At 42.4% G+C, this 16,893-nt stretch overlaps 1 protein-coding gene across 1 annotated transcript; it reads left to right on the top strand.

The window, feature by feature from the left end:
* Window positions 1-73: 73 nt before the first annotated feature.
* LOC109899938 (glycerol-3-phosphate dehydrogenase [NAD(+)], cytoplasmic) lies at window positions 74-6,776 on the top strand. Its single transcript, XM_020495600.2, has 8 exons — window positions 74-201; window positions 1,562-1,739; window positions 2,227-2,367; window positions 2,601-2,739; window positions 3,137-3,249; window positions 3,792-4,028; window positions 4,400-4,506; window positions 6,149-6,776. Exons 1-8 carry the CDS (start codon window positions 161-163, stop codon window positions 6,243-6,245), a joined length of 1,053 nt encoding a protein of 350 aa, XP_020351189.1. The 5' UTR covers window positions 74-160; the 3' UTR covers window positions 6,246-6,776.
* Window positions 6,777-16,893: the final 10,117 nt, after the last annotated feature.

Genomic DNA, 16,893 nt, shown 5'->3' with positions numbered 1-16,893 from the left:
TTCCTGACCGCGCTGACCAATAGCTACGAGGGGGCGTGACCCAGACGGTCTGCTAGACCACGTGTTAGGTATAAATACATTTCGTCTCGGCTTCAGACGCGTCTCGCACCAAGCACTTCAGGAGGAGCTACAGACACCGTGGACTATCGCACTGTACATCATGGCACTCAAGAAAGTATGCATCATTGGCTCTGGCAACTGGTAAGCATTTTTTAAATATTAATTCATTCTAAACATATTTAGCTCTTTCTGAGCTGATGATGCAGAATGATCTTAATGTACACGAGAGGGCAGTTTTTGCATGTCAGCGGTTTTCAAATGCCTCACTTAAAGGACTAATTTGAGGCGGTGATAACACTGAATCTTTGGATCGGTTGTGTAGGTCGTAGAATTGAAACTGTGAGTGTGTTGTTTTTTTTTGCTCGATGTGATCTCACCAGAAAAAGATGACAGTTTGAAAGATAGGACAACAGTAAACTGCTGTTACCCTGTTCGTGTTAGATTTTCCCTGATTTCCTTGTTGCTTTATTAGACCAGTAATAATAATACGATTTGTAATTGTCTCAATTGGGCCTATGGTGATAATGCAACATAACTGGGGCAAATATCAGAATTTAATTTATAATCTCAATAGAGTTGATTTAATCTAGTAGACTTGCTGGATTATTGACGTTTCAGCCACAGTGACTGCATTGGACGTTTGGCTCATGCAGAATGCAGTTCAACTCCTTATAGTTTCTCTCTCACACAAGGGCTGATCGTATCATATTATGTGATGAACTTGAAGGGTGGTGGTGGTGGTATGTCCAGTAGCCGTGCTGCTATTTCTATTTTTTTTTAATGTAACCTTAATTTATTTAACTAGGCAAGTCAGTTAAGAATAAATTCTTATTTTACAATGACGGCCAAACCCTCCCCGGACCCGGACGACGCTAGGCCTAATTGTGCGCCTCCTATAACAACAGACGCTTTGAACTGCTGCATTGTAGGGCCTTGGATTGACTTCCTCGGGAATGCTCTTATGTTCTCTGAGATTGTGTTGTATTGTGTTGTTATGTAGGCTTACTAGTACAATGGGGGGAAAGTAGCTGAATCAATATTGAGTTGTCTGATCTTTAAAATAACTCTTGCCTTCATTGATTGACGTAAAATAATGTTTGAGTAATCACTACTGTGCCATTACACTCATTAGGTGTGGTTTATATTCATTATAAACGGTGAATGTTAAATTATTGACTCAATAATGATTTGAGTCCACTTTTTAAGAATTAATTATGACGTAATTTTCTTCCCTGATCTCTCTCCAGCATCTGTTACATAATATGCGGTGCTAGAAAGCATAACTGATTGGCAGCAGTTAGAGACAGGCTTCACTAACCAAATACAATTGCAAGACATTCAACATCCTAACATCTCACTTGCTAGCCTGTTTATCTCTCAAAGTGGGATTACCTCACTGGATCTTGCACCCTGAGTCATTTCTTAAGATCCTAAAATGTGGAGAACATGACTGAAACAATATCAATGTTTGAAATGGACATATTTTGTTTCACATCTACAGGGGCTCTGCCATTGCCAAGATTGTAGGCGTCAATGCAGGAAAGCTTGACGTGTTCGACACGACAGTGAACATGTGGGTATTTGAGGAGACCGTGAACGGACGTAAGCTCACAGAGATCATCAACACAGACCATGAGAACGTCAAGTACCTGCCTGGACACAAGCTTCCCCCAAACATCGTAAGACTCATTGGGGCGGCAGGGTAGCCTAGTGGTTAGAGCGTTGGACTAGTAACCGGAAGGTTGCGAGTTCAAACCCCCGAGCTGACAAGGTACAAATCTGTCGTTCTGCCCCCTGAACAAGGCAGTTAACCCACTAGGCCGTCATTGAAAATAAGAATTTGTTCTTAACTGACTTGCCTGGTTAAATAAAGGTAAAATAAATACATTTCATTTTAGACCTTCAAAATACTCTGGGGGAAAAAATAGTGTATTAATAATTTTAGATGTAACCAAATCTCAAATCTAACATAACATTTTTTTTTTTTACAGTTTGTCACGATAGAAAACACAACAATGCATGTATCACCTTTTCGGTTCAATAAAAAACAAATTTGATTATTACCTGATTATTAACAAATCAGTACCTAATAATTTATTATTACCAACTGTTAGATTTTTTAGTCTGCCACACATCCACCCGATGAATCTGTCTTCGCCCGTGTAGGTGGCAGTTCCAGAGGTGACGGATGCTGTGAAGGGAGCAGACATCTTGATCTTCGTTATTCCACACCAGTTCATCAACAGAATCTGTGACACCATCAAAGAACACATCAAGAAGGATGCTGTGGGCATGTCTCTTATCAAAGTGAGTGGTTTTTTGCTTTCAGGGCCTGTTTTGAATAAAGCCAGCAGCAAACAATTACCTTTTTGAAGGGCAAACTTCTGATTGAATTTACAGAATTTAATACTGCTGCTTCTGATTGTTGTTTGTTGCTGTAAATAGGACGACGAGGCCTACATTCCTGGTGATCGGTTGTTGTAGGATGTCGATGAGGGAGATGATATGAATAGACGTATCCATGGTGATCTATGTTTCAGGGTGTGGATGAGGGACCAGAGGGGTTGAAGCTGATCTCTGATGTCATCAGAGAGAAGCTGGGCGTCACCATGACGGTGCTGATGGGAGCTAACATAGCCAACGAAGTCGCGGAGGAGAAGTTCTGCGAAACAACAATCGGTAAGGGGTGTGTGTTTGGTTGTTTAGAAAAATAGAACACAGTATATCTCTGACCATTAAAATAGCATGTCAATGCTTTTGTGCTACATAAGTAAAGATCAATGTATTTCATGATTTATTTATTTTTTTAATAATTGTTTTAATTTAATTTAATATTTTATTTAACTAGGCAAGTCAGGTAAGAACATATTCTTATTTACAATGACTGTCTAGGAACAGTGGGTTAACTGCCTTGTTCATGGGGCAGAACGACAGATTTTTACCTTGTCAGCTGAGCATTTCAATCTAGCAACCTGGCCCAACGCTCTAACCACAAGGCTACCTGCCAACCCCAGGTATGGTATTGAGGTTATTTTTCACGTGTAATCATTTTCCATGTTTTGTATTCGTCACACAGGGTGCAAGAACAAAGAGTGGGGCCCCATCCTGAAGAAACTGATGCAGACCACGAACTTCAGAGTTACCGTGGTGGAAGAAGCTGATGTGGTAGAGATCTGTGGCGCTCTCAAGGTGGGCCTTTAGTTACGCAGGAAGGAGAGGGGGGAAAGTGTTACAATGTTCTAACCGGAATGGGGAGGCAGGGTAAGCCCAGTGGTTAGAGTGTTGGACCAGTAACCAAAAGGTTGCAAGATCGAATCCCAGAGCTGATGAGGTAAAAGTCTGTTGTTCTGCCCCTGAACAGGCAGTTAACCCACTGTTCCTAGACCAGTTAACCCACTGTTCCTAGACCAGTTAACCCACTGTTCCTAGACCAGTTAACCCACTGTTCCTAGACCAGTCATTGAAAAATAAGAAATTGTTCTTAACTGACTTGCCTAGTTTTTTTTTTTAAAGTGGAAGGAGGAAACAGACACTGATGATTTAAAAATGAAAAAAGGCTGCTGATCGTGTGTATTAATATGTGCTCAAACAAAGGAGTGTAATGTACCAGACGTGTTTCAGTCATGTTGACCATCGTCAGAGAATCTTTTTAAGATAAATAGCTTTTTTAGATTTCTATTTACAGATAAGATCGTAATGGTTTAAAACGATCTCTTCTTCTCCCACCCCAGAACATAGTGGCGGTAGGAGCAGGGTTCTGTGACGGCCTGGGCTTCGGTGATAACACCAAGGCGGCGGTAATCAGACTGGGACTGATGGAGATGATTGCCTTCGCCCGGATATTCTGCACCGCTGGGACCGTCTCCCCCGTCACTTTCCTAGAGAGCTGTGGCGTCGCCGACCTCATCACAACTTGCTACGGTGGACGCAACCGTAAGATCGCAGAGGCCTTCGCCAAAACCGGAAAGGTGCGGTGAGGAGTGTGGAAAGAATTTGTCATACCCGTTGTCGTCGATATTCTAAATGTTAAAATTTCTCTCTCGTGTGTCCTCTCTATATATATATATATATATATATATATATATATATATATATCTCTCTTTCCTTCTTTTTTACATTTTTATCTCTCAATTCAATTTCAATTCAAGGGCTTTATTGACATGGGAAACATGGGAAACACGTGTTAACATTGCCAAAGCAAGTGAGGTAGATAATATATAAAGTGAAATGAACAGTAAACATCACACATACAGAAGTTTCAAAACAATAAAGACATTACAAATGTCATATTATATATCTCTCTCTCACTCTGTCTTTGTATTTGTGTCTCCCTGTGTAGACTATTGAGGAGTTGGAGAAGGAGATGTTGAATGGGCAGAAGCTCCAGGGTCCGGCCACTGCAGCTGAAGTCAACCACATTCTGAAGAAGAAGGGCCTGGTGGACAAGTGAGTTACATTTGATGAGTTTGCCTTCAGAATCTTCTGAGAGTGAGTTATGTTCTTAATTGATCATCCAATGACATGTAATGACAAACCACCCTTATAACCTTTTCACACTACTGAGCCAAACTGAGCTGATACATTAATAGAAAATGTATCAAGTAAAAGTGAAAGTCGCCCAGTAAAATACTACTTGAGTAAAAGTCTAATAGTATTTGGTTTTAAATATATATATATATATATATTTTTTTTTTCCACCTTTATTTAACCAGGTAGGCTAGTTGAGAACAAGTTCTCATTTACAATTGCGACCTGGCCAAGATAAAGCAAAGCAGTTCGACAGATAAAACGACACAGAGTTACACATGGAATAAAACAAACATACAGTCAATAATACAGTATAAACAAGTCTATATACGATGTGAGCCAATGAGGTGAGATAAGGGAGGTAAAGGCAAAAAAGGCCATGATGGCAAAGTAAATACAATATAGCAAGTAAAACACTGGAATGGTAGATTTGCAATGGAAGAATGTGCAAAGTAGAAATAAAAATAATGGGGTGCAAAGGAGCAAAATAAATAATAACTACAGTAGGGAAAGAGGTAGTTGTTTGGGCTAAATTACAGATAGACTATGTACAGGTGCAGTAATCTGTGAGCTGCTCTTACAGTTGGTGCTTAAAGCTAGTGAGGGAGATAAGTGTTTCCAGTTTCAGAGATTTTTGTAGTTCGTTCCAGTCATTGACAGCAGAGAACTGGAAGGAGAGGCGGCCAAAGAAAGAATTGGTTTTGGGGGTGACCAGAGAGATATACCTGCTGGAGCGTGTGCTACAGGTGGGTGATGCTATGGTGACCAGCGAGCTGAGATAAGGGAGGACTTTACCTAGCAGGGTCTTGTAGATGACATGGAGCCAGTGGGTTTGGCGTCGAGTAAGAAGCGGGGGCCAGCCAACGAGAGCGTACAGGTCGCAATGGTGGGTAGTATATGGGGCTTTGGTGACAAAACGGATTGCACTGTAATAGACTGCATCCAATTTGTTGAGTAGAGTATTGGAGGCTATTTTCTAAATGACATCGCTGAAGTTGAGGATTGGTAGGATGGTCAGTTTTACAAGGGTACTTAACTATCAGAAGTAAATGTAATTGCTAAAATCTACTTAAGTATCAAAAGTGAAAGTACAAATAATTTCAAATCCAAATTCAAAACCAGATTTTCTTGTTTTCTTTTCATTTACGGAAAGTAAATGAAGCATGTGTGTTCAGTAAGTCCGCCAGATCAGACGCAGTAAGGATGACCAGGGATGTTCTCTTAACGCGTGTTAATTGGACCATTTTCCTGTCCTGCTAAGTATTGAACATGTAACGAGTAGTTTTGGGTGTCAGGGGAAAATGTATGGAGTAAAAAGTACATTATTTTCTTTAGGAATGTAGCGAAGTAAAAGTTGTCAAAAATATAAATAGTAAAGTACAGATACCCCAAAAACTACTTTATTACTTTAAAGTATTTTTACTTGAGTACTTTACTCCACTGTGTATATATATATATATATATATACTGTAAGCCAGTAGGGTTTGGGTTGGCACTTTGGTGTGAATCAGGCATTTTTGTTTTAAAACTGAAACTGATATCCCAGCTTTCCACCTTCTAGGTTCCCCTTGTTCAATGCTGTCAACCAGATCTGTTTCCACGGACACCCCGTCAAAGAGTTCATCACCTGTTTGCAGAACCACCCTGAACACATGTGACTGACTGAAGGATGCTGGGACGCTTTAAATGTTGGAACCAGCCGAAGGAAGCGAGGCTGACGAGGAGCGGGTTGGACGATGATTCCACCTCATCTAAATGTCTAAATACTAAGATACGGAGTGGACCACAAAACACCTCAGAAAGAGAACTTCTCAGTCAAACCTACCTATGGTTCTGGGCTGCTGTAATATGCCACTACAATATCATCAAAAATACCCCTTGTTCTGACTGATTCGTAAGTTATTGGTGATGTTGCCACTAGGTAATATGTCAGATTCTCCAAAAATATATTTTGTTTAGAAGAATGTCCCTTGGCCTTAAACAGGTGAATTGTCTTCTGGGACGGGAAGGGTAGGTCTATTTTGTGTAAGTTGCATTTTCCATAGTCGGCAATCCCACAAACACATGAAAGAAGTGCCTTAATCTACTTTTTGATCCAGTCACTGGTAAATATTTGTCTTGCAAACAGATTTTATTACCTTGTTATGTTTGACAAAGGACTTAAATAAACAACCGTTATTCACTGCTTATCCCTGGTTACCGCCTTCATTATGTCTCTGTCTCTCTCTGTCTCTCTCTCTCTGTCTCTCTCTCTCTGTCTCTCTCTCTCTCTCTCTCTCTCTCTCTCTCTCTGTGTCTCTCCTCTGTCTGTCTCTCTGTCTGTCTCTCTCTCTCTGTCTCTCTCTCTGTCTCTCTCTCTCTCTCTCTCTCTCTCTCTCTCTCTGTCTCTCTCTCTCTGTCTCTCTCTGTCTCTGTCTCTGTCTGTCTGTCTGTCTGTCTCTGTCTCTGTCTCTGTCTCTGTCTCTCTCAAATTTCTGTGCAGACACTACCTATCTGCAGTATTGAGGGTTTTGCATATATTATCTTTATTGAAGTAGCCTAGTGCTTATATGAATGGATGACATTAATTTAGGAATAAATTGTTCAAATAACTCACCCCTGATGTTTTTTGGACGGATGTCCTCTCACTGTCAACTGCGTTTATTTTCAGCAAACTTAACATGTGTAAATATTTGTATGAACACAAGATTCAACAACTGAGACATAAACTGAACAAGTTCCACAGACATGTGATTAACAGAAATTGAATAATGTGTCCCTGAACAAAGGGAGGGGGGTCAAATCAAAAGTAACAGTCAGTATCTACTGTGGCCACCAGCTGCATTAAGTACTGCAGTGCATCTCCAGGCAATGTGGGGTGGCCAGGCTATGTGGGGTGGCCAGTCCTCTTCTGGCTGTGCCGGGTGGAGATTATAACAGAACATGGCCAAGATGTTCAAATGTTCATAAATGACCAGCATGGTCAAATAATAATAAGGCAGAACAGTTGAAACTGGAACAGCAGCATGGCCAGGTGGACTGGGGACAGCAAGGAGTCATCATGTCAGGTAGTCCTGGGGCATGGTCCTAGGGCTCAGGTCCTCCGAGAGAAAGAAAGAAAAAAGAGTATTAGAGAAAGCACACTTAAATTCACACAGGACACCGAATAGGACAGGAGAAGTACTCCAGATATAACCCTGGTGGAGGGATTGTGCGTTTCTGGTGTAACTCAGGCAGTTATGGTTGCCATCTTGTACCTGTCCCACAGATGTGATGTTCGGATGTACCGATCCTGTGCAGGTGTTGTTACACATGGTCTGCCACTGCGAGGACGATCAGCATTCCATCCTGTCTCCCTGTAGCGCTGTCTTAGGCATCTCACTGTACGGACATTGCAATTTATTGCCCTAGCCACATCTGCAGTCTTCATGCCTCCTTGCAGCAGGCCTAAGGCACATTCACACAGATGAGCAGGGACTCTGGGCATCTTGATTTTGGTGTTTTTCAGAGTCAGTAGAAAGGCCTCTTTTGTGTCCTAAGTTTTCATAACTGTGGCCTTAATTGCCTGCCGTCTGTAAGCTGTTAGTGTCTTAACGACAGTTCCACATGTGCATGTTCATTAATAGTTTATGGTTCATTGAACAAGCATGGGAAACAGTGTTTAAACCCTTTACAATGAAGAGCTGTGAAGTTATTTTGATTTTTAACGAATTATCTTCGAAAGACAGGGTCCTAAAAAAGGGACGTTTCCATTTTTTTTGCTGAGTTTATATACAGTGAAGTACATCAGTGTTATAGCTTGGCCGCGTTAGGCCTTCAGTCAGTAGATTGCAAAGGACCTTTCCAGAAGTGCATGCTGTGCTCTCAACACCCCTCAATGAAACCTGACCTGAATCTGACTAGCCTGCTAGCCTGCTACCCTAAACTCTTCACCTTTACCATTTTCTAGAGTGACGACTGCAACGATTCTCTCTGCTGAGAAGTGGATCTCACATAGTAATCTGAAGTGATGAGAGAGCAGACTTGGGCCTACTATTACTTCAATATTTGCTGAAGCAGTTTTACTCAGGAAAAAAACCCTCTGGGACATTATATAAATCCTAGTGTATTCCAATTTTAACTATATTCAGGATAGTCTGTTATTGGTTAGAAATTCAACTATGCAAAAAAATGATATATATATATATATATATATATATATATATATATATATATACAATTCTCAAATTTGTGACGATGCCATTGTGCCAAAATCAGAATGTGAAATTGAAAGTAGGATCTGCTTTGGTTTGTGAGCAAATGACTAGCTTTTTTAGTAGATAGACCCAACAGAAGTAGCTTTTTCCCCCCAGACAACATCTGAAATACATCAGCAGTAGGCCAGTTCAGAAGTGGGAAAAGAGGTAACTTTTTTTTGTGCCAGTGTCATGTAATAAGTAGGCAATCATTGGATTCCCTAGTTGACATGGTTTGCATATTTATTGAGTCAGTGTACTAATAATAGCTACTCTCCATCACGGCAAAGGTGGAAGTTGAACTATATTTAGTACAGGGCTCAGTGTAGATGGCTGTGGACCAGGGAGCGACTGCTCTAATGTCCATCATGACATTAGCTGCCCTATCAGACATGTAGGACTGGGATACCCCCCCCCCCCCGCCATGAGAACATATACTACATGACCAAAAGTATGTGGACACCTGCTCGTTGAACATCTCATTCCAAAATCATGGGCATTGATATGGAGTTGGTCCCTCCCTTTGCTGCTATAACAGCCTCCACTCTTCTGGGAAGGCTTTCCACTAGATGTAGGAACATTGCTGCTATAACAGCCTCCATTCTTCTGGGAAGGTTTTCCACTAGATGTTGGAACATTGCTGCTATAACAGCCTCCACTCTTCTGGGAAGGCTTTCCACTAGATGTTGGAACATTGCTGCTATAACAGCCTCCACTCTTCTGGGAAGGTTTTCCACTAGATGTTGGAACATTGCTGCTATAACAGCCTCCATTCTTCTGGGAAGGCTTTCCACTAGATGTTGGAACATTGCTGCTATAACAGCCTCCATTCTTCTGGGAAGGCTTTCCACTAGATGTTGGAACATTGCTGCTATAACAGCCTCCACTCTTCTGGGAAGGCTTTCCACTAGATGTTGGAACATTGCTGCTATAACAGCCTCCACTCTTCTGGGAAGGCTTTCCACTAGATGTTGGAACATTGCTGCTATAACAGCCTCCACTCTTCTGGGAAGGCTTTCCACTAGATGTTGGAACATTGCTGCTATAACAGCCTCCATTCTTCTGGGAAGGCTTTCCACTAGATGTTGGAACATTGCTGCTATAACAGCCTCCACTCTTCTGGGAAGGCTTTCCACTAGATGTTGGAACATTGCTGCTATAACAGCCTCCACTCTTCTGGGAAGGCTGTCCACTAGATGTTGGAACATTGCTGCTATAACAGCCTCCACTCTTCTGGGAAGGCTTTCCACTAGATGTAGGAACATTGCTGCTATAACAGCCTCCACTCTTCTGGGAAGGCTTTCCACTAGATGTTGGAACATTGCTGCTATAACAGCCTCCACTCTTCTGGGAAGGCTTTCCACTAGATGTTGGAACATTGCTGGGGGGGGACTTGCTTCCATTCAGCCACAAGAGCATTAGTGAGGTCATTAGTGAGGTCATTAGTGAGGTCATTAGTGAGGTCAGGCACTGATGTTGGGCATTTCAAACGACGTTCCAATTCATCCCAAAGGTGTTCATTGTGGTTTAGGTCAGGGCTCTGTGCAGGCCAGTCAAGTTCTTCCACACCGATCTCGACAAACTTTTTCTGTATGGACCTCGCTTTGTGCATGGGGGCATTGTCATGCTGAAACAGGAAATGGCCTTCCTCAAACTGTTGCCACAATGTTGAAAGGACAGAATAGTCTAGAATATCATTCTATGCTGTAGCGTTAAGATTTACCTTCACTGGCACTAAGGGGCCCGAACCATGAAAAACAGCCCCAGACCAATATTCCTTCTTCACCCAACTTTACAGTTGCAACTATGCATTGGGGCAGGTAGTGTTCTTTGGCATCAGCCAAACCCAGATTTGTCTGTCGGACTGCCAGATGGTGAACTGTGATTCATCACTCCAGAGAACGTGTTTCCACTGCTCCAGAGTCCAATGGCGGTGAGCTTTACACCACTCCAGCTTGTGCTTGGCATTGTCCAGGGTGATCTTTGGCTTGTGTGTGACTCCTTGGCCAAGAAACCCATTTCATGAAGCTCCAGACGAACCGTTCTTGTGCTGATGTTGCTTCCAGGGGCAGCTTGGAACTCAGTAGTGAGTGTTGCAACCGAAGACAGATGATTTTTATGTTGTGAGCTTGTGTGGCCTACCACTTCACAGCTGAGCCGTTGTTGCTCCTAGACATTTCCACCTCACAATTACAGCACTTGCAGTTGACCAGCTCTAACAGGGCCAAAATGTTAAGAACTGACTTGTTGGGAAGGTGGCATCCTATGAAGGTGCCACGTTGAAAGTCTCTCAGCTCTTCAGTAAGGCCATTATACTGCCAATGTTTGTCTGTGGAGAATGCATGGCTGAGTGCTCGATTTTATACACCTGTCAGTATAAGGGTTATCCACATACTTTTGTGTATATATATATATATAGTGTACAGCTAAATTTGTATCCTCATACAGGATGTTGGTTATGTTTTCCTCCTCCAGTCTATTTGGAGAAGTGTCTAATCTATCTTTACTAGTTTCACGTTTTATTGTTACATGCACAAGTACGGTGACAATCTGAACTAGCAACCCCCTTTCCAACAGTATTCTCCATCAAAATAGTATTAACTAAAAAAAGAAAAAAGAAAGGAAGAAACAATATGAGAATATATGGGACAGTGCCAGAAAACACATTTACAATGTGCAGAGATACTGGAGTATTTTGAGGTAGATGTATAGGCTGGGATTAGAAAGCGACTGGTAGCAGGATAAATAATGATAATAGTTAACAGTATGGCAGCAGCATAAGTGGTGTGTGTGTGTGTGCGTGCGTGTGTGTACGCGTGTATCAACTGTGTATTTGCAAGAGTGTCAGTGTAGGTGTGTCTGTTTGTGTGGGTAGTGACCTGTGAGTGTGCATATAGAGAGAGACAGAGAGAGGGGGGGATAGAGGTAAAGAAAGAGAGGGAAGGGGAGGGAGAAATGGGATTGGGAAAGATGGAGAGACAGAGAGAGAGAGACAGTGAGAGGATGAGAGAGGGAGATGTAGAGAGAGGGGGGATAAATTGAGGGATAATAGATAGGAGAGAAAGATAGGAGAGAAGAGATAGGAGAGAGCAATAGGAGAGAGGAGAGAGATAGGAGAGGGAGATAGGAGAGAGCGATAGGAGAGAAAGATAGGAGAGAGCAATAGGAGAGAGAGATAGGAGAGAAGAGATAGGAGAGAGATAGGAGAGAGAGATAGGAGAGAGCGATAGGAGAGAGAGATAGGAGAGAGCGATAGGAGAGAGAGATAGGAGAGAAGAGATAGGAGAGAGAGATAGGAGAGAGCAATAGGAGAGAGGAGAGAGAGATAGGAGAGAAGAGATAGGAGAGAGAGATAGGAGAGAGAGATAGGAGAGAGCGATAGGAGAGAGAGATAGGAGAGAAGAGATAGGAGAGAGAGATAGGAGAGAAGAGATAGGAGAGAGAGATAGGAGAGAGCGATAGGAGAGAGCGATAGGAGAGAAGAGATAGGAGAGAGAGATAGGAGAGAGAGATAGGAGAGAGAGATAGGAGAGAGAGCGATAGGAGAGAGAGATAGGAGAGAGAGATAGGAGAGAGAGCGATAGGAGAGAGAGATAGGAGAGAGAGAGATAGGAGAGAGCGATAGGAGAGAAGAGGCTATACGAGGGCTTATGAAATGGAATGACAATGAGATTCCAAAACAGGAGGAGAAATAAATGAAAAGAGGAGAGGAAATACAGGCTTAGACATGATAACTATATCGCTGGAATAAAGAATGTAACATGGAGGAGGGGGTGGGGGGGTGGGGGTGGACAGCTATTGTCTATCTGTTTAACAGTGTCATTGCTTTGGGGGTAGAAGCCTGTTTGTCCGAGACTTCATACTTTGGCGCCATCTGCCGGATAGAAGTAGAGAGAACAGTCTATGTATTGCAGGGTTGGCTGAAGTCTCTGACATTTTTTTCGGGCCATCCTCAGACACCGCTTGTTGGTGTGTATGTCTAGAATGCCATGGGAGCTCTGTAGGGCCTTGTGGACGAGGGCGGTGCAGTTGCTATACCAGGCGGTGACGCAGCAAGTCAAGATACTCTCGACGGTGCATCTGTAGACGTTCTTGAGAATCTGAGGGACCATTTCAAATCTTTATCTATACATTATTTTACTGGTTGTTGTCAACATGCCTAACCCAATGTGAGTGGGTGTTATTAGACATAAGACCTATTTTATTACACAGTTCTTGTGCTATTATAATCATACTGTATTGAGATGACATTTCAGAATGTCTCCGTTGCCATGGACGCCTGGTGGAGCCCTCATCTCGTACAGAGAACTCTGAGGGTGGGTTTCGAGACAATGATATACAACGTGACATTTTCATTGTACTATATTGTTCTACATACACACATTATACGTTCACTGATATTCATCTCAAAATGTCTTATCACGGATCACTATTGCTACACTATCACTAAATATACAGTATATCACAAAAGTGAGTACACCCCTCACATTTTTGTAAACACTTAGGGGTGTACTCACTTTTGTTGCCAGAGGTTTAGACATTAATGGCTGTGTGTTGAGTTATTTTGAGGTTTACACTGTTATAATTTACACTGTTATACAAGCTGTACACTCACTACTTTACATTGTAGCAAAGTGTCATTTCTTCAGTGTTGTCACATGAAAATATATACTCAAATATTTACAAAAATGTGAGGGGTGTGCTCACTTTTGTGATATACTGTATATATATATTATTTCACCTTTATTTAACTAGGTAGGCTAGTTGAGAACAAGTTCTCATTTACAACTGTGACCTGACCAAGATAAAGCATAGCAGTGAGACACAAACAACAACACAGAGTTACACATGGGATAAACAAACATACAGTCAATAACACAATAGAGAAAAAAAAGTCTATACAGTGTCTGCAAATGAGGTAAGATAAGGGAGGAAGGCAATAAATAGGCCATAGTAGTGAAATAATTACAATTTAACAATTAAACACTGGAGTGATGAATGTGTAAGTAGAGATACTGGGGTGCAAAGGAGCAAAACAAACAAAAAACAGTATGGGGATGAGGTAGTTGGATGGACTATTTACAGATGAGCACAGTACATGTACAGGTGCAGTGATCTGTGAGCTGCTCTTGACAGCTGGAGCTTAAAGTTAGTGAGGGAGGTAAGAGTCTCCAGCTTCCGTGATTTTTGCAATTCGTTCCAGGTATTGGCAGCAGAGAACTGGAAGGAAAGGCGGCCAAAGAAGGAGTTGGCTTTGGGGATGACCAGTGAAATATAACTGCTGGAGCGCTTGCTACGGGTGGGTGTTTCGATGGTAACCAGTGAGCTGAGATAATGTGGGGCTTTACCTAGCAAAGACTTATAGATGACCTGGAGCCAGTGGGTTTGGCGACGAATATGTAGCGAGGGCCAGCCGACTAGAGCATACAGGTCGCAGTGGTGGGTAGTATATGGGGCTTTGGTGACAAAGTGGATGGCACCGTGATAGACTGCATCTAATTTGCTGAGTAGAGTGTTGGAGGCTATTTTGTAAATTACATCGCCGAAGTCGAGGATCGGTAGGATAGTCAGTTTTACGAGGGTATGTTTGGCAGCATGAATGAAGGATTCTTTATTGCCAATTCTAGATTTAATTTTGGATTGGAGAGTTTACAGTCTAACCAGACACCTAGGTATTTGTAGTTGTCCACATATTCTAAGTCAGAACATTCCAAAGTAGTGAAGCTGGGCGGGTGGGCAGGTGCGGGTGTAGCCGATGTGAAATTGCTAGCTAGTTAGCGGTGGTGCGCGCTAGTGGCGTTTCAATCGGTGACGTCACTCGCTCTGAGACCTTGAAGTAGTAGTTCCCCTTTGCTCTGCAAGGGCCGCGGCTTTTGTGGAGCGATGGGTAACGATGCTTCGAGGGTGACTGTTAACGTGTGCAGAGCGTCCCTGGTTCGCGCCCAGGTCGGGGCGAGGGGACGGACGTAAAGTCTATACTGTTACACGTGCAGCAATCGGTTGAAGAGCATGCATTTAGTTTTACTTGCATTTAAGAGCAGTTGGAGGCCATGGAAGGAGAGTTGTATGGCATTGAAGCTCATCTGGTGGCTAGTTAACAGTGTCCAAAGAAGGGCCAGAGGTGGATCAAATAAAATAAAATTTTATTTGTCACATACACATGGTTAGCAGATGTTAGTGCGAGTGTAGCGACATGCTTGTGCTTCTAGTTCCGACAATGCAGTAATAACCAACAAGTAATCTAGCTAACAATTCCAAAACTACTACCTTATAGACACAAGTGTAAGGGGATAAAGAATATGTACATAAAGATATATGAATGAGTGATGGTACAGAGCGGCATAGGCAAGATACAGTAGATGGTATTGAGTGCAGTATATACATATGAGATGAGTATGTAAACAAAGTGGCATAGTTAAAGTGGCTAGTGATACATGTATTACATAAGGATGCAGTAGATGATATAGAGTACAGTATATACGTATACATATGAGATGAATAATGTAGGGTATGTAAACATTATATTAGGTAGCATTGTTTAAAGTGGCTAGTGATATATTTTACATCATTTCCCATCAATTCCAATTATTAAAGTGGCTGGAGTTGAGTCAGTGTGTTGGCAGCAGGGAATCACCAGCAGCAAGAGCGACATCATTGATGTATACAGAGAAAAGAGTCGGCCTGAGAATTGAACCCTGTGGCACCCCCATAGAGACTGCCAGAGGTCCGGACAACAGGCCCTCCGATTTGACACACTGAACTCTATCTGAAAAGTAGTTGGTGAACCAGGCAAGGCAGTCATTTGAGAAACCAAGGCTGTTGAGTCTGCTGATAAGAAAGTGGCCTTGCCGGTTCGATGAATATAACTGCACAGTATTGTCTCATCGATGGCGGTTATGATATCGTTTAGGACCTTGAGCGTGGCTGAGGTGCACCCATGACCAGCTCTGAAACCAGATTGCATAGTGGAAAAGGTACGGTGGGATTCGAAATGATCGGTGTTCTGTTTGTTAACTTGGCTTTCGAAGACCTTAGAAAAGCAGGGTAGGATAGATATAGGTCTGTAGCAGTTTGGGTCTAGAGTGTCTCCCCCTTTGAAGAGGGGGATGACCGCGGCAGCTTTCCAATCTTTGGGGATCTCAGACACTACGAAAGAGAGGTTGAACAGGCTAGTAATAGGGGTTGCAACAATTTCGGCTGATAATTTTAGAAAGAGAAGGTCCCGATTGTCTAGCCCTGCTGATTTGTAGGGGTCCAGATTTTGCAGCTCTTTCAGAACATCAGCTATCTGGATTTCGGTGAAGGAGAAATGGGGGAGACTTAGGCAAGTTGCTGTGGGGGGTGCAGGGCTGTTGACCAGGGTAGGGGTGGCCAGGTGGAATGCATGGCCAGCAGTAGAAAAATGTTTATTTAAATTCTCAATTATTGTGGATTTATCAGTGGTGACAGTGTTTCCTAGCCTCAGTGCAGTGGGCAGCGGGCAGCTGGGAGGAGGTGCTCTTATTCTTATTACGATAAGAAAGACACTAGTCTATCTGGTTGGAAAAGTAATAGTGAACGTCCCATCAGTAATAGCACAGTTTATAAACCCAGAGGCACAACATTGCTAGACTACCGGGAACGCTTGCTAAACAGACCAAGAAGACCAGGTTTGAAATTTGCGAAGTCAATGAGAGAAGTGCAAAGGTATTTCTTAGTTGTTAATTTTCTCGAAATCTAAAGGGAGAACCTATATTCAAGCCAGTGTCTTAAGTAGTTGAACATGTACTTACTCCAACCTCGTGAATGTGACAAATTGACACGTTTTAATTTTCGTCAAAAACAACTTAGTATTGAATAAGTTCTTTATATTTAACGGCTTGCACCACATGCGCAGTTTGGCTAGCCAACGTCGCCATCTTCATACCACAGACAGAACAATGATAAATCTATTTCACATGATGTATAAATGTGAAGCATCCGCCTGGAGTCTCCACTCACTTCCAAATATGGTAGTGAGAGGAAGCCCAGTGCCCGGCAGTTGGAGAAGATGGAATGAGATGGATTCTGGCCAACGTTAACAATGTTGGCAATGTTAACACACGTTTCCCAT

The sequence above is a fragment of the Oncorhynchus kisutch genome, linkage group LG1 (genome assembly GCF_002021735.2).
Source record: "Oncorhynchus kisutch isolate 150728-3 linkage group LG1, Okis_V2, whole genome shotgun sequence".
In the NCBI taxonomy this organism is placed as follows: domain Eukaryota; kingdom Metazoa; phylum Chordata; class Actinopteri; order Salmoniformes; family Salmonidae; genus Oncorhynchus; species Oncorhynchus kisutch.
The sequence above is the reverse complement of the archived record's forward strand: the minus strand, read 5'-3'. Positions and strand labels throughout refer to the sequence as shown.

What these genes read in the sequence shown, in the direction of transcription:
- LOC109899938 (XM_020495600.2), top strand. Translation starts at nt 161, where the DNA reads ATGGCACTCAAGAAAGTATGCATCATTGGCTCTGGCAACTG. An exon ending in ACAAGCTTCCCCCAAACATC is followed by an intron (nt 1,740 to 2,226) that starts GTAAGACTCATT and finishes TCGCCCGTGTAG; the next exon opens with GTGGCAGTTCCAGAGGTGAC. An exon ending in AAGAAGGGCCTGGTGGACAA is followed by an intron (nt 4,507 to 6,148) that starts GTGAGTTACATT and finishes TCCACCTTCTAG; the next exon opens with GTTCCCCTTGTTCAATGCTG.